The sequence below is a fragment of the Vipera berus genome, assembly GCF_964194415.1.
Source record: "Vipera berus genome assembly, chromosome: 1".
NCBI classification, from domain to species: domain Eukaryota; kingdom Metazoa; phylum Chordata; class Lepidosauria; order Squamata; family Viperidae; genus Vipera; species Vipera berus.
In genome coordinates, this window is record NC_138202.1 from 5,777,150 (window position 1) to 5,794,977 (window position 17,828).

The following is a 17,828-nucleotide window of genomic DNA, read 5'->3' on the forward strand; positions in this document are numbered from 1 at the left end:
GACTCAGCTAGGTAACGTTATCAGTGCTAAAAAGGGGTGAAGTTGGAGGAGGAGGAAGAGGAGGACAATGACAGTGGGTCCTTAGTGCTCTCTGACTTGCTTCTTTTCTTGCAGACATTTCATGACCCAGCTAGGTAACTGTCAACGGTGCAAACATTGACATGTTGTTTGCACTGACAATATAAGAGACAGCCTGTTACTTTAATTGCTTTGCTTGGAGAGGGGGTGGGAGGGAAAACTACCCGGATGTTGTGAGAAGATTAGAAAAGCCCGTGTACAGAATGGGAAGTGAAACCTCATATGTAAAACCTATAACATCATCAGTAACATCATCAGTGCAAGAAGGGAGCGGGGTTAGTGGGGAGGAGGAGGAGGAGGAGGAAGAACAACTGTGGGATCCCTGGTGCTCTCTGAGCTGTTTTCTTGGCAGACGTTTCATGACCCAGGTAGGTAACATCATCAGTGCAAGAAGGCAGCGGGGTTAAGTGGAGAGGAGAAGGAGGAGAAGGATGGCTGTGGGATACTTGTTACATTCTGGTTGGGAGGGAGGAGGGGCTGTCGAGCGGAGGGGGAAGGTGGCTCTCTGTCGCTCTCCGAGCTTGCAACGTCTCACCACCCCAACTAGGTATAACCTCATCAGCGCCAGGAGGGAGCTGAGTCCGCTTTCCTTTTCACCTCCTGGGGAATCGGCAAAGGCAGGCCCGGGCCCTCCCAGCTCTCACCTTTGCTAGGCACGTACGGCTGAGTCCAGTCGTACATCTTGCGCTGCAGGATGGCTGTGACTCTGTACAGGTGGCAGAAGCCCGTCGTGCACTCGTTCGCTCGGAGGAAAGTCAGCTCCTCCTCTGTCTCCTCGGACTGGGCAAAAGGGTAGAAGATGTCGTGGACCTAGCCGGGAGGCAAAAACGGCAGAAGAGGCTAAGGACCCGTCCGCTCAATCAGGCAGCAATCCGGGGGGGGGGGGGGTGCGGGGGGAAACAGTTGTTGGGTGAGTTTTGCCCCAGGTTACCACCTTTCTTGCCACAGTCGTTAAGTGAGTCAGTGTAAAAAAAAGAGGTTGAGACTCTAGAAAGAGTGCAGAGGAGAGCAACAAAGGTGATCAGGGGACGGGAGGCTGAAACTTATAAATTGGGAATGTCTGGTTTAATGAAGAGAAGGACGAGGGGGGACAGGATAGCAGTGCTCAGGGGCTGCCCCAAAGAAGAGGGAGTCAAGCTATTCTCCAAAGCGCCCGAAGGCAGGACAAGAAGCGACGGATGGAAACTCATCAAGGAGAGAAGCAACCTGGAACTAAGGAGGAATTTCCTGACAAGTGAGAACAATTAACCAGTGGAACCGCTTGCCTCCAGAAGCTGTGGGTTCGCCATCACTGGAACTTTTTAAGAAGAAACTGGACAGCTGCTTGTCTGAAATGGTATAGGGTTTCCTGCCTGGGCAGGAGGTTGGACTAGAAGACCTCCAAGATCCCTTCCAACTGTTATTCACATTCCTTTCCTTTCTTTTCCTCTTCCTTCCAATATTTGGGGGTCTGCCCCAAAGAAGAGGGAGTCAAGCTATTCCCCAAAGAGCCCGAAGGCAGGACAAGAAGCAACAGATGGAAAATAGTCAAGGAGAGAAGCAACCTGGAACTAAGGAGAAACTTCCTGACAGTCAGAACAATTAACCAGTGGAACAACCTGCCTCCAGAAGCTCTGAATGCTCCAACCCTGGAAGCTTTTCAGAGAAGACTGGACAGCCATTTGTCTGAAATGGTATGCAGGGTTTCCTGCCTGAGCAAGGGGTTGGACTAGACGGCCTCCAAGGTCCCTTCCAACTTTATTATTATTGTTGTTATCGTTATTATTGCACTTGTTAAGCGAGTCACACGATTGTTAAGTGAGTCCAGCTTCACTTGTCTTCTCAAGACACAGCAAGAATGAGAAGCATCAGAAAATCTGGGGAGGGTGGGGGTGGGGTGTTATAAGTGAGAAAAGGCCCCGTATCTGTGCCCGGCTTACGTTGATCCAGACGTTGGTGACTTCTTCGTAGATGATGAAGGGATGGGTTTTCTCGGGCACGTCTTTGGCAAATTCCAGGCGCTGTTCCTCGTTTTCCGGGACCGGGATGAAGAGGGCAGGAGGGAAAAGGACCAGCTGGAGCTGCTGCTGAGGTCTGTCGAGGAACATGGCCCATGCGCTGTGGGGGAAAGGAAAAGAGCGGTTGGCGAGCAGGAAAGCCAGGGGGAGCAAGCGGTGAACGCTCCACCACTGGAAGTCTTTAAAAAGATCCTGGACAGCCACTTGTCTGAAATGGTATAGGGTTTCCTGCCCGAGCGGGGGGTGGGGTGGGGGTTGGACTAGATGACCTCCAAGGTCCCTTCCAACTTTATCATCGTTATTATAACTGCACGCTAAACCTTAGGAACACGGCTGAGTAATGCTGTGAATTAGGGGAGTCTCCAAACGTGGCACCTTTTTAAGACTTTGTGGACTTCAACTCCCAGAGTTCCTCAGCCAGCTAGTTCCTTGGTGCTTTCCTTGCAGATCTTTCATTATCCAACTAGGAAACATCATCAGTGCTGGAAGGGAATGGGGTGTGCAGAAGAGAGGGGGAGGAGGAGGAGGAGGAAGAGGAGGAGGAGGAAGAGGAAGAAGGAGGGGAGGGCAAGAAGGCGAAGAAGAAGAAGAAGAAGAAGAAGAAGAAGAAGAAGAAGAAGAAGAAGAAGAAGAAGAAGAAGAAGAAGAAGAGGAGGAGGAGGAGGAGGAGGAGGAGGAGGAGGAGGAGGAGGAGGAGGAGGAGGAAGAAGGAGCGGAGGGGAAGAAGAAGAAGAAGAAGAAGAAGAAGAAGAAGAAGAGGAGGAGGAGGAGGAGGAGGAGGAGGAGGAGGAGGAGATGATAAATGTGGGTTCCTTGGTGCATTCCTTGCAGATTTTTCATTATCTAACTACGTAACATCAGGGAATGGGGTGTGCAGAGGAGGAAGAGGAAGAGGAAGAGGAAGAGGAGGAGGAGGAAGAGGAGGAAGAGGAGAAGGAAGAGGAGGAAAAGAATTGTGGGGGGTCTTGGTTCTCTCTGAGCTTTTCTTGCAGATGTTTCATGACCCAATTAAGTAACATCATCAGAGCTAGTCCTCTTATTACCCTAGTTTGGATAATGAAAAATCTGCAGAAAACCCACCAAGCTCAGAGGGCACCAAGGACCCCTCACTCAAGATATTGATCAAAATGCGCAAACACTCTAACCTGGGATAAGGTAGCTTAGCTGTCTCCACCTCAACTACACAAGATACTTACTATTTGCCATCTCGGGTCCAACCCGCTCGGGCAATGTACTCCACATTGGGGAACATGATGGCAAAGGGGTGCACCAGCTCCATGTCGCGGGCATGCATGATCTGCAAATATTCAGGGAGGGGGGAAAAGAGATTGAAAGTGTAACCGGAGAAAGTTATGTATGTGGCAAAATTTATTTATTTATTTAATCCCATTTATATCCCGCCCTTTCTCCGAAGACTCAGGGCGGCTTACAATCTAAGAAGCACAAACCAATGTGCTTAGCAATAGCCTTCATTCTATGTATATGCCTGCTTATTAGGGCTTTCACACACACCCCAAGCGGCATTTTTACAAAGTCAGCTTAATTGCCCCCAACAATCTGGGTCCTCATTTTACCTACCTCGGAAGGATGGAAGGCTGAGTCAACCTTGAGCCTGGTGGGACTCGAACCTGCACTAATTGCAGGCAGCTGGTGTTACTTAAGGAGGCCTTAGCCCACTGCTCCACCAAGGCTCTGCCAGGAAAAGTACCACCAAATATGCACATTTGCACCAGGGTTGGGTAGCTTGTGTAAATCAAACTTAATTAAATGACAATTAAAGTAAATTACTTAATTTTTTTTTAAAAAAAAATTAAAACCATAACTTCCTTTTCATTCATTCATTGATGAAGGCCCTTTCGTTTTTATTTGGTTATCTTGCCAAGTCGCTTTTTTATAAGCCATCAGGCTCCGTAACTACTTTGGGTGGCACGAAATAGACAATTAAAAACAGAGGCAATTAAAATCATAAAGGGCAGGGTGAAAATAAATCAATTCCAGCCCAGAAAGGAAAAACCAATAAGAGTAAAAATAACATCTACAGAAAAACAATTGCCATCATCCCGATAGTTGGACTTCGTTTTATTTAATGATATAATTTTTTTTAAAAGGAAAATGAAGATTTCCCCTAACAAATTAACCAAATGAGAATCGAGGCTGTTTTGGAGCTTTGTTTGTTTGTGTTTGTTTTCCATTTTTAAATGAAACAAGCAGAGTTACAGGCCTAATTTTCTCCCTAAAACACATTGAAACAGCTGGGGAAACAAGGCAGCATATACAACCATATTTCCCACAAAATAAGACCGGGGCTTATAAATAATTTTTGCTCCAAAAGACACATTAGACTAGACTCACCTTTCCTTGGCTGTCGGTTTGAAACTCCGCCAGTTTTAGTGAGATCTTGGGATTTTTGCTACCTGAAATGGTCGTAAAATAAATAAAGAGATGCAAGTGATCTGAGGTCTTAACATCTGCATCCAGATGTTTTCCCCCTCCCGGGAGAAAAAAAAATCAGTTCTACTCACTTAGGTTAATTTCTTTGCGCCTGACCCCAGGGGGGGGGGAAGGGGGGCGCTAAGTAGATAATCCAATATATTGATAATTTTGTCGGGTGCCCTATGCAATGTTTTAACTGTACACTCCTCTCTCCTCACAGTGGTTAGTTAAGGGTGCCACCATGGAAAAACCCTGATTAGATTACTCCAGATTGTTTAAAAGGTAAAGGTAAAGGTTCCCCCGCACATGCATGCTAGTCGTTTCTGACTCTAGGGGCCGGTGCTCATCTCCGTTTCAAAGCCGAAGAGCCAGCGCTTGTCCGAGGACGTCTCCGTGGTCATGTGGCCGGCATGACTAGACACCAAAGGCGCACGGAACGCTGTTACCTTCCCACTGTAGCGGTCCCTATTTTTCTACTTGCATTTTTACGTGCTTTCGAACTGCTAGGTTGGCAGAAGCTGGGATGAGTAACAGGCGCTCACTGTTACGTGGCACTCGGGATTCGACCCGCCAAACTGCCAACCTTCTAATCGACAGGCTCAGCATCCTAACCCACTGAGCCACCACGTCCCTCCAGATTGTTTAGGATGACACAAAAGGCAAAACAAAAAAACAAAGACGCTGAGACTTCTAGAAAGATTGCAGAGAAGAGAGCAAGAAAGGGGACTGGAGCATAAAACATAGGAAGAACGGTTGCATGAATGAGGTGCATCCAGCCGAATTAAGAGAAGGATGAGGGCTGACATGATAGCACTCTCCCCGGTTTTCGAGGGCCTGTCACAGAGTGGAGGGGTTGACCTGTTCTCCAAAGCCCCTGAAGGCAGGAGAAGAAGCAACGGACGGAAACTAATCAAGGAGAGAAGACAACCTGGAACTAAGGAGGAATTTCCTGACGGTTAGAACAATTCAGCAGTGGAACCACCTGCCTCCAGAAGTTGTGGGTGCTCCAACATTGGAGGTTTTTAAGAAGAGACTGGACAGTCGCTTGTCTGAAATGGTGTAGGTTCTCCTGCCTGAGCAGAGGGTTGGACTAGATGACCTCCAAGGTCCCTTCTAAGCCTTTTACTCTATGTTCCATATTATTATTATTATTATTATTATTATTATTATTATTATTATTATTATTATTATTATTATTATTATTATTTATTAAACTTATATACCGCCCTTTTCCCGTAGGACTCAGGGCAGTTCACAAGGTTTTTTAAAAACAATACAACAATTACAAAAATTAAAATCAATTAAAATGATTACATTAACCTTGAATAAATAAAAAATCCCAATTAGAATCCAATTAAAACCCCAAATTAATACCCTCAGACTGCCTATGGACATATGGAGGAGGTCCCTGCCAGCTCTGTTGGGAATACCTGTCACGCTTTCCTCCTTCCACCATCTCCCACTGACCTGTTCTGGGATACCGGTATGTGTCCGTTTTCCGTTCTTCAAGGGCTGGGGAAGGGACGTGAATCACCTCCACCTCAGACTCGTCTACTTCCTCGTACAGAATTCGCAAGGTCTTCCAGCCTTCGGGTCCTAAATGGAAAGCAGGCGTTATTAGACGAGAGAAGAGAAACCTTATTGTCATTTGTGGTTTTTTTCCCTGTCTTCAGAATGGGGACACGTTAAAAGGAAATTCTGATGCCTGCTTTCGAAATAAGACACACGAGACACTCAATGCCCATATATTCTGTGTGATATACACATTACGTTACGAAAGAAGTAGTCGAACACCGGGATAAATGAAAACCAACCGTTTAATAAACTTAAGCTTTCGTCTCGGCTAACTGCCGACGTCGTCAAAGCGTCAAATGCCGGAGCTTGGGAAGCTTGCTTAGAAGACCGGCTGTTTTTGCGCTCTGCTCGTTGAGCGAGTTACCGGTCTACCCGCCCCGGTTGGCCGTATTACTTCTAGCTGTCTCGCACCCGTCCGTTGTGTTCCTGGATTCGGGAATCACCGCCTCTCTCGTTGTCACTCTTGCCTGTCTTGTCCGTGTCTGAATGCACGTTTCCGTAGGCTGGTCCCCTAACACCTCTTGTCCTATGGTCACACGCACATACACACCCGCCTCCGTATATGTGCCCAGCCCTTGGTCTTTTGTTTCTTGCACAGGACGCATTGGGGATTTCTCCCCTTCAACGGTTGTAGTTCTTTGTCGTCGCATGGGCCACAGCGGTTCAGACCCGGCGTTGGAGGCGCTCGTTGCACCCGTTGTGAGTTCTTACGTTGTTCCTCCCACTTCCTTAGTGCCTGATAGGGGCAGGCAGTAAATCTACGTGGCGATTAATTGAGGGTCCGTCTGATAGCCAAGCTTCCTTCAGCAGTCGGCCGCCCTTGGTGGTATCCTGGGCGATGGCCTCCACCCCTGCAAGATCAAACGTGTGGTTATTGCTGGCCAGATGCACCCACGCCTGTGATTGCTGTTCTCGCCGTCCGATGGCCAGCTCGGGTTCATGAATCCCGGTTCTGAGCCGTTTAGTCGTCTCCCCGATGTAGTTGCAGTGACAATCCTTGCATTTCATGCTATGTATCACCGACGATCGTTGGGAAGCGGCACCTTGGGGTGCATTATTCTGGCACGTCGGGTTTGGTTTGTGGGCAATGCTGATGTTATATGGAGCTAATATCTGCGCCGTTGCCTCCGACGCGCCACTGATATACGGCAGTGCTGTCCATGCCATAGGCGTGCCTGTATGTTGAGTCCCACGGGGCTGATACGGTCTGCTGTATCGTCAGTGGAAGTTCACTGGATAGCCGTTCTGCCTGCAGAAATGATACAGGCGACTCTTCTCCTCAGCTCTTGCCCTGTCAGTGTTGCAGTGAACATTGACATGCTTAATCAGTGTCCTGATCTAGCCGATTGCCTAGGTCAGGGCTTTTCAACCTTTTCACCCACTGTACCACTTTTAGGTATGGATAATAAATAATAATAAATAATAAACCTTTATTGTCAAAGTACAACATGTGTACATTGAGATTAGCTGAGCCTCTCCCCGTGCTCCCTCCCCCCAACACACAGTGACAACAAACCCTCCATCCTACCACACCATGTGAACCAGCTACACCACACACCGGCCTCCCAAGTCAATTCTGCATAAGTTCACAGAGATTATATCCCATTCAAAAGCCTAACAGCCCACGGATAAAAGCTGTTTTTCAGCCTGTTGGTACGGCTGGCTATACTCCTATATCTCCTACGAGTAAAGAGATACCGTCCAGGGTGTGAGTCATCCCTGAGAATTTTCCTCACTCTTCCAAGGCAACGAGCCCTGGCGAGGTCATCCAGTGGTGTCAGGGGACAGCCCACAATGTGGCTTCAGAGGAATGTGGGGAAGAGCAGGCCGAGGCAGGCCAGGGCCCTTTAGGATTGGGACAGGAGGAACAGGTGAGACAAGAGCTCAGGTGATGAGCAAGGGCCACACCCACCTGATCCTAGCGCAGGGCTTTTCAACCTTTTCACCCATTGTACCACTTTTAGGATATGGCAACATCCGAGTACCACCAGTCACCTAGCAAGGTGTCAAAAACTTGATGACCAAAAAAAAAAAAAAAAAAAGGAAGAAAGTGATGAAATCCAGGTAGTCCTCGACTTACAACAGTTCGCTTAGTGACTGTTCGAAGTTACCATGGCACTGAAAAAAGTGCCCAAGCCACAGCCGAGCAACACACCCGCCTGCCCGCCCGGCGGCGCTCTTCCTCCTGTCCGAGGTTTTCATTGTTGTGAGCATTTCTGTTGAGGATTGGCAGCAGGGGTGGGGTGGGGGGTTTGTTTGGTTTTTATTTCCCCCCCCCCCCGTCTGCTGTGTGGTTGCAGCAGGTTTTGGTCACTTCACATGACCCTGGGACACTGTGACCGTCATAAATGTGAATCAGTTGCCAAGCATCTGAATGTAAATCACAAGACCCTGGAGATGCTGCAACATTCCAGCTGATCGGCGCTTCTTCTGGGATCAGCAGACGTGCTGGGATCAGCGCCGAGCTCCAGCTGGATCCTGGCGCTGATCCTGGCACTTCCACTGAGCCCTGACAGCCCTGCAGCTCCAGCCGTCTCTCGCTCAGGCTTGTACGGTGCTGCCACCGGTTCACCTCCTTCCCCTCCCCCGCTGCCACTTTTCTAGGATGGTCGCGTACCACCTGCCAGGTGCCAATGTACCACAGGTGGTACCCGTACCACTGGTTGAAAAGCCCTGGGCTTGGTTAATCAATAAATCAAACGTATTCATATATTTTTTTCTTTGGGGTCTAATTTTTAAGTATTAAACAAACAGAATCCTTATTTTCAACTAATTTCCAAATATTTTAAATTAAATGACCAGAATTCCCCTTGTCTCTACTTCTCCCTTTAACCCTCTAATTAGTAATATGAAATCCCCTCTAATAAATCAAAACCCCAATTTTCTTCAGCCTTATTCTGGCTTTCTTCCTTTGCCAACTAGCCTTCCATGTCAGTGCTCTTAAATCATCAAATAATCTCTCTCTATTATTATATATATATTATTTGAAATAAGAGACCATTTAGTTGCCATTTTTGGGGAAGGAGTAGCTCATTTATCTTCATTAGATCATCTCCCTATTTTTCCCAATTCCCCATGATTTTCCTGCTATGTTTATCTTCCATTCAATCTGTTCTTCTTTCCTCCTCAAATGTCTTCTGATTTATAAAGTCTTTTCCATTTTCAGTGTGGTCACTCCCTTTTCTGGATTTTCCATTAACTGTATTTGTTGGTCAACTGAATCCTCTGTCTTAGTATTTGATTGTTCCACTTCTTCTGTTATCTTCTGCGTTGTTAGTTCTTTGGTTGTAGTCAAAGTTTGGGTTTGTGTATCTAAGCTGGTGTCTTGTTCTTTTATGTTGTATCTTATTTTGTCACAAGCTGAAAGAATGGTTTCATGTATTGCTTTCAACATGGAAAGGATCTCTTCCTGGTCTTCATCCATATTCTCTTAAATAGTGTGTTAAGCTGAGAACTTTAAAATCAGACATTAAAAATAATTTGTATTATAGGTGGTCTTCATTGTAGAAGTCGTTTGTCAAGTAAGATTTTATAGTCCAAGGTATTTCATCTCATGCAATATCCAATGTTTCTCAGATAAAAGAAATAGAAAAGCAATTCCCCGCATATAGCTCTGAAAGTCAGTAAATGTTTACATTCATAGTTCAAGCAGGCAAATTGTGGTGCCCAGAAATTCTCTTTACAGTTGAGTTTCTCACAGGTGGTATCTATCAAGGTCGAAAGAGTTTTACCTGAAGTCTGGGCTTCAAGCCAAGTCTCTTTTAGGTAATGTTGTTAGTTGCAAAGTCTTGTCCGACCCATCGTGACCCCATGGACAACATTCCTCCAGGCCCTTCCTGTCCTCTACCATCCTGTCCTCTACAAATCTAGCAAAATCTTTTCGTGTTGTGGAAACGGGACACACACCAAATTGTCCTTCCTCACCCAGAGAGGATCTGCTTATAATCCTTTTTTGTCTTGATGTGGGGGGAAAAAACAGACCATGTGGTCTGGATTATGGCTCCCAAAGGTGCTTTTTTTCCCCAGGAGGCAACTGGACTTCCTTGTTTTTCCTTTGAAGACGTTTCTCGCTTCTCCAGCTCTGACTGGATGGTGAGGAAGGGAAGGATTTATACTCCTTGCAGATGGCCGGTCATTTGCCTTCTTTTCAGAAATTCTTTTTTAGAAACAGAAAATTCTGTTTTAGCGAAACGTCTTCAAAGGACGAGAAAGTCCAGTTGCCCCCTGAAAAAGCACCTTTGGGACAACCGTGACCTGGATGACTTGAGAATCTCCGTAGACGTCATGGCTCCCATTTTTATGGAACACGCTGCCCTCAGAGGTGTTCCTCCCATCCCAAAGACACGGTGGACCCTCTTTTCCAGCAGATCCAGACATTAATTTGAGAAGACAGCCATTTGGAGAGGGCAGCCTGGAATACGTACCTTCTTGGCAAGAGGTTGGACACCACCAGTACCCTGTAAACCGATCAAATTCTTCTTGGATGACAAAAGTGGCCACACCGGCTGACTTGGGGTCATCTAGCACACTGGATAAACCTGGGGGGGAAATTGTGACGCTCTTTATATCAAGTGTCTTAAAAACCCTCAGTTAATCTACCTAATAAGAATAGAATAGAATAGAATAGAATAGAATAGAATAGAATAGAATAGAAATAGAAATAGAAATAGAATAGAATAGAATAGAATAGAATAGAATAGAATAGAATAGAATAGAATAGAATAGAAATAGGAATAGGAATAGGATAGAATAGAATAGGAATAGAATAGGAATAGAATAGGAATAGAATAGAATAGAATAGAATAGAATAGAATAGAATAGAATAGAATAGAATAGAATAGAATAGAATAGGAATAGGAATAGAACAGACATGTCAAACACAAGGCCCCGGGGCCGGATCCGGCCCGTGAAGTGGTTTCATGTGGCCCGTGAAGCCATCCTGGAAACAGTGAGGGAATGGCCCCCACTGCCTTGGCCCTGGCCCAGAGACCTTCAGATCTGCCCCACTCCTGCCCAGGCCCCCATAGGCAGCCTTGAGGCGAACGATGTAGAGCTGGCCATGCCCACCCAGTAGGCCATACGCACTCTAGCCACGCCCACCCAGTAGGCCACGCCCACCCTGGCCATACCCACCCGGCCCCTTGAGGGCAACCGCAATGCTGATGCGGCCCTCAATGAAATTGAGTTTGACACCCCTGGAATAGAATAAGGAATAGAATAAGGAATAGGATAGGATAGGATAGGATAGGATAGGATAGGATAGGATAGGATAGGATAGGATAGGATAGGATAGGATAGGATAGGATAGAAATAGAATAGAATAAGGAATAGAATAGAATAGAATAGAATAGAATAGAATAGAATAGAATAGAATAGAATAGAATAGAATAAGGAATAGAATAGAATAGAATAGGAATAGAATAGAATAGGAATAGAATAGAATAGAATAAGGAATAGAATAGAAATAGAATAGAATAGGAATAGAATAGGAATAGAATAGAATAGAATAGAATAGAATAGAATAGAATAGAATAGAATAGAATAGAATAGAATAGAATAGAATAGAATAGAATAAGGAATAGAATAGAAATAGAATAGAATAGGAATAGAATAGGAATAGAATAGAATAGAATAGAATAGAATAGAATAGAATAGAATAGAATAGAATAGAATAGAATAGAATAGAATAGAATAGAATAGAATAGGAATAGAATAGGAATAGGAATAAATAGAACAGAATAAGAAATAAATTCAAAATAATAGAGTAGAGTAGAAGCTGGAAGGGACCTTGGAGGTCTTCTAGTCCAGCCCCTTGCTCAAGCAGGAGAACGTCCTACACCATCTCAGACAGGTGAATGTCCAGTCTCTTCTTAAAAACTTCCAGTGTTGGAGCACCCACAGTTTCTGGTGGCAAGCTGTTCCACTGGTTAATTGTCCTCACTGTCAGGAAGTTTCTGCTTAATTCCAGGTTGATTCTCTCTTTGATCAGTTTCCAGGAGAGGGTGAGTTCTAGTCCTGCCTTAGGCACGAAAGCCAGCTGGATAACTTTCGGCCAGACACTCACTCTCAGCCCATCCCACCTCACAAGAATGTTGTTGTGCGGAAAATAGAAGGTGGAAAGAGTATTAGATAAGTTTGTCACTTTGTGTTATTTATAAAGTAATAAAGGTAGTATTAAAATCAGAGGATAGATGGATAGATAGAGAATGGATGGATAGATATATAGATGGATATATAGGGACGCGGTGGCTCAGTGGGTTAGGACGCTGAGCGTGTCGATCAGATGGTTGGCAGTTTGGCGGGTCGAATCCCGAGTGCCGCGTAGCAGAGTGAGCGCCTGTTACTCGTCCCAGCTTCTGCCAACCTAGCAGTTCGAAAGCACGTAAAAACGCAAGTGGAAAAATAGGGACCACTACGGTGGGAAGGTCACAGCGTTCCGTGCGCCTTTGGCGTCTAGTCATGCCGGCCACATGACCACGGAGACGTCCTCGGACAAGTGCTGGCTCTTCGGCTTTGAAACGGAGATGAGCACCGGCCCCTAGAGTTGGAAACGACGAGCACGCGTGTGCGGGGGAACCTTTACCTTTTATATAGATGGATGGATGGATGGATAGGTAGTTAGGTAGGTAGAGGAATTGGAAGATAGATGATAGAATAATTCATTGATAACAAGATTGATAAAAAGATTCATTGATTGCTGAAGGAGAATGCACACTTTCTAAAGGAGTGTGACTTTCCTGGAGGCAGTATGAATTAAGTACCCTGTTTGCATCCACTCCTCCAATAAAGGACAATTTTGGTTCTCCCTCTGAGACCTTTATCTGACCATCACTGCAGGTTTTTAAGAGGAGACTGGACAATCACCTATCTGAGTTGGTACAGGTTGTTGTCCTGCTTGAGCAAGGGGCTAGACTAGAAGACCTCCAAGTTCCCTTCCAGCTCTGTTCTGTTCTGGTGATTAGTCACCCTGCCTAAGGCAGGACTAACTCACCGGCTCCTATTTCCAGCTGGGTGCTTTAACCCCTAGCCCAGGGGTAGGCAATCTTGGCTCTTTTATGACTCGTGGACTTCAACTCCCAGAATTCCTGAGCCAGCATGGCTCAACTTGGAAACCTCTCCCTTTTCCCTCAGCATGGCTGGCTCAGGAATTCTGGGAGTTGAAGTCCACGAGTCATCAAAAGAGCCGAGGTTGCCTACCCCTGCCCTAGACCAAACTGGCACTCTTATCATTTTATGGGGGTACTTTATATTGTTTCCTATAAACTGTTCTTAGCCACCCAGAGTTATGTGTGAATGGATATACATTTGTCTAAATAGATAAAACCCTCCCCAGAGGGGCACAGAGAAACAAGACTCCATGTGGCGGGAACTCTTTCTGTGCGTCCACGCGCCGACACGAAACCCCGCCGTGGCCTTCCGGGCGAGGAAAGCCCCGCGCCGAGGCCCCGGCGGCGTTACCTTTCTGGCAGAAGGTCAGCCGCCGTTCTTCCCCCGTCTCGATGTTGGCCACCCAAAGGTCGTTGCTGTTGATGAACGAAAAGAAGGAAGGGTCCGCCGAGCAGATTTTGGGGTCCATCCTGGGGCCCGAGCATTGCGTCTGGATTTCCAGCGGCTTCATCGGAGAGACCTGGAGCCAAAGGAATTGCCTTTCAATGAACCCTTTACAGGTGCTCACTCAGCAACCAAAATTTGGGGGCGGCGTTTTTATACCTCCCTATTTCGAGCACAAACGCCTCACTCAGCAACCTAAATTTGGGGGCAGCGTTTATTCCTATTTCGAGCAGAGATGCCTCACTTAGCAACATAAATTTGGGGGCGGCGTTTATTCCTCTGTATTTCGAGCCTCACTTAGCAACATAAATTTCGAGCCTCACTTAGCAACATAAATGTATTCTTGCTTCTTTCCCAGCACAACCTCTTTGATAGATGTTGGAAATGTAAACATAAGCCAGGCACGTATTATCATGTTTGGTGGACATGTGACAAAGAAAAGAATTATTGGAAAAAGATACATACTTGGCTAGAAAAGATGTTAAGAGAACATGTTGATTTCAAACCTGAACTTTTCCTATATAGGTATAATGCAAGAAAAGACTAATAAACAAAGCTTATACTTGACTTTGCATGTCACAACAGCGGCAAGAATTATATTTGCGCAACCCTGGAAAAATGAAGGAATACCATCAGATGAAAAAATAATTTTAAAAATGCTAGAATGCGCAGAGATGGACAGATTGATCATGAGATGGAAAGAAAAAAGAAGAAACGGACTATTATCAAACCTGGGACTTATTTCACCATTGGCTGGAGGAAAGAAGAAAGGATTGGGAATTAAATATGTATCAGCATGTAAACAGCACACTGGATGTAAAATTACTACTGTACGTATGGAAAAAATGAATAATAATAAAAAAACAACCTAAATTTGGGGGCTGTGTTTATTCCTACCTATTTCGAGCACAAATGCCTCACTTAGCAACCTAAATCTGGGGGCAGCGTTTATTCCTACCTATTTCGAGCAGAAAATGCCTCACTTAGCAACGTAAATTTGGGGGCGGCGTTTATTCCTACCTATTTCGAGTACAAATGCCTCACTTAGCAACATAAATTTGGGGGCGGCGTTTATTCCTATTTCGAGCAGAAAATGCCTCACTTAGCAACCTAAATTTTGGGGCGGCGTTTATTCCTACCTATTTCGAGCACAAACGCCTCACTTAGCAACCTAAATTTGGGGGCTGCGTTTATTCCTATCTATTTGGAGCACAAACGCCTCACTTAGCAACCTAAATTTGGGGGCTACGTTTATTCCTACCTATTTCGAGCAGAAAATGCCTCACTTAGCAACGTAAATTTGGGGGCGGCGTTTATTCCTACCAATTTCAAGCACAAATGCCTCACTTAGCAACCTAAATTTGGGGGCGGCGTTTATTCCTACCTATTTTGAGCACAAATGCCTCACTTAGCAATGTAAATTTTGGGGCTGCGTTTCTTCCTAACTATTTTGAGCAGAAATGCCTCACTTAGCAACCTAAATTTGGGGGCGGCGTTTATTCCTATTTCGAGCAGAAAATGCCTCACTTAGCAACATAAATTTGGGGGCGGCGTTTATTCCTATTTCGAGCACAAATGCCTCACTTAGCAACGTAAATTTGGGGGCTGCGTTTCTTCCTATCTATTTTGAGCAGAAATGCCTCACTTAGCAACCTAAATTTGGGGGCGGCGTTTATTCCTATTTCGAGCACAAATGCCTCACTTAGCAACGTAAATTTGGGGGCGGCGTTTATTCCTACCTATTTCGAGCAGAAAATGCCTCACTTAGCAACCTAAATTTGGGGGCGGCGTTTATTCATATTTCGAGTACAAACGCCTCACTTAGCAACCTAAATTTGGGGGCGGCGTTTATTCCTACCTATTTTGAGCACAAACGCCTCACTTAGCAACATAAATTTGGGGGCTGCGTTTATTCCTATCTATTTCGAGCAGAAAATGCCTCACTTAGCAACCTAAATTTGGGGGCGGCGTTTATTCATATTTCGAGTACAAACGCCTCACTTAGCAACCTAAATTTGGGGGCTGCGTTTATTCCTATCTATTTGGAGCACAAACGCCTCACTTAGCAACCTAAATTTGGGGGCTACGTTTATTCCTACCTATTTCGAGCAGAAAATGCCTCACTTAGCAACGTAAATTTGGGGGCGGCGTTTATTCCTACCAATTTCAAGCACAAACGCCTCACTTAGCAACATAAATTTGGGGGCTGCGTTTATTCCTATCTATTTCGAGCAGAAAATGCCTCACTTAGCAACCTAAATTTGGGGGCGGCGTTTATTCATATTTCGAGTACAAACGCCTCACTTAGCAACCTAAATTTGGGGGCGGCGTTTATTCCTACCTATTTTGAGCACAAACGCCTCACTTAGCAACATAAATTTGGGGGCTGCGTTTATTCCTATCTATTTCGAGCAGAAAATGCCTCACTTAGCAACCTAAATTTGGGGGCGGCGTTTATTCCTACCTATTTCGAGCACAAACGCCTCACTTAGCAACCTAAATTTTTTTGGGGGGGGCGTTTATTCCTTCTTTCTCTTTGTTCACGGAGGCCAAAAAAAAAAAAAAAAAGGCAGCTGTCACTCAAGGGCGGTAAGGAAGGGAACTCACCATGAAGCCATTTTTGCCTCCATCCTGACAGTAGAAGAGGCTGTTGCTGGCCTGGAAGAGGAAGAGGCCGCTCTCTCGGTGGAAGTCGTAGGAGGTGATCCCGAAGACGCCCAGCCGCTTGCGCTCCCTCAGGAGCTCCTCCTCCCTGGAGTACATCCCATGGTGCGGAGTCGCCTGGCGGGGAAGGGGGGGGGAAGAACCGGTGGGATGAAGGAGCGGAGCCCTGGTGCGGATTCAGAGGCCTCCCCCCCCCAAGAGATAAATGTGTTTCTTTTCAAATAAAGAAAAATACAGGTGGTCCTCGTTTAGCGACGGTCCTGTTTAGTGACCATTCCACATTGTTTGCCTGGGCAGGACAGAAAGAACTGGTGGAATGAAGGGATGGAGCGCTGGTGCGGATTCGGAGGCGCCCCCCCCAAGAGATAAATGTGCTTCTTTCCAAATATGGGACAATACAGGTGGTCCTCACTTAATGACGGTCCTGTTTAGTGACCCTTCCACGTTGTTTGCCTGGGCGGGACGAAAAGAACTGGTGGAATGAAGCAGCGGAGTGCTGGTGCAGATTCAGAGCCGCCCCCACCCGCACCAAGAGACAAATGTGTTTCTTTTCAAATATAGGACAAAACAGGTGGTCCTCACTTAGCGATGGTTCTGTTTAGTGACGGCTCCAAGTAGTTGCCTGGGCGGGAGGGAAAGAACTGGTGGAATGAAGCAACAGAGTGCTGGTGCGGATTCAGAGCCCCCCCACCTCCAGAGATATTTTTTTCCCAAATATACGACAATAAAGATGATCCTCACTTAACAACAGTTCTGTTTAGTGACCATTCCAAGTTGCTGCCTGGATGGGAGGGAAAGAACCGGTGGAATGATGGAATGGAGCGCTGGTACGGATTCAGAGGGCGCCCCCCCCCCACCAAGAGACAAATGTGTTTCTTTTCAAATATAGGACAATACAGGTAGTCCTCACTTAACGATGGTCCTGTTTAGTGACCGTTCCACGTTGCTGCCTAGGTGGGAGGGAAGGAATCATCGTGATGAAGGAACAGGCCACTAGTGTGAATTCAGACGGGCCCAAGCAATAAATGCGTTTCCCTTTAAATAAAAGACAAGACGGACAGCCCTCACTTAACAACGGTCCTTTTTAGTGACCGTTCCAAGTTGTTGCCTGGGCAAGAATCAGTGGGGTGAAAGAATGGAGGGCCTCCCATGAATTTAGGGTGCAACCCCCAAAAAAAGAATGCATTTTTCCTTTAAGTAAAGGACCATAGGGGTTAGTCCTCACTTAACGACGGTCCTGTTTCGCAAGCAGTCAAAGCTACGATGGTGCTACAAAAGTAACTTTATGACTGATTCTCACACTTAACCACCCTCCTGCGAGGGGGGGAGAGAAACGACAGATGTTCTCACCTGGAAATGATCCAGCATTTGCTTCCATGACAAGAGCAGGAGGGCTTCCTTCCGTACCTTTTTGGGAATCTCTGAGTACAAGAGAGAATTTTCCCGGCTTCCGTACGGCATCCCTAAATAAGGTGAGAATGATAGAAGGAAAAAAAAGCCTTTTATTTAAACTCTTTTATTTAAGCTCTT

The 17,828-nt window shown here is 45.9% G+C and overlaps 1 protein-coding gene across 4 annotated transcripts in view; it reads right to left on the minus strand.

The window, feature by feature from the left end:
• Positions 1 to 17,828, minus strand: part of DPP9 (dipeptidyl peptidase 9) — a 55,693-nt gene that overhangs the window by 20,061 nt on the left and 17,804 nt on the right. For all 4 annotated transcript variants that reach the window (XM_081320954.1, XM_081320955.1, XM_081320956.1 and 1 more), the window contains exons 4-12: positions 17,649 to 17,761; positions 16,242 to 16,415; positions 13,542 to 13,710; positions 10,508 to 10,621; positions 5,976 to 6,104; positions 4,428 to 4,489; positions 3,272 to 3,372; positions 1,998 to 2,175; positions 723 to 888 (exon numbers count right to left, since the gene is read on the minus strand). In XM_081320954.1, the coding sequence (XP_081177080.1) occupies positions 723 to 888; positions 1,998 to 2,175; positions 3,272 to 3,372; positions 4,428 to 4,489; positions 5,976 to 6,104; positions 10,508 to 10,621; positions 13,542 to 13,710; positions 16,242 to 16,415; positions 17,649 to 17,761 (1,206 nt within the window). The remainder of the gene's footprint in view (positions 1 to 722; positions 889 to 1,997; positions 2,176 to 3,271; positions 3,373 to 4,427; positions 4,490 to 5,975; positions 6,105 to 10,507; positions 10,622 to 13,541; positions 13,711 to 16,241; positions 16,416 to 17,648; positions 17,762 to 17,828) is intronic.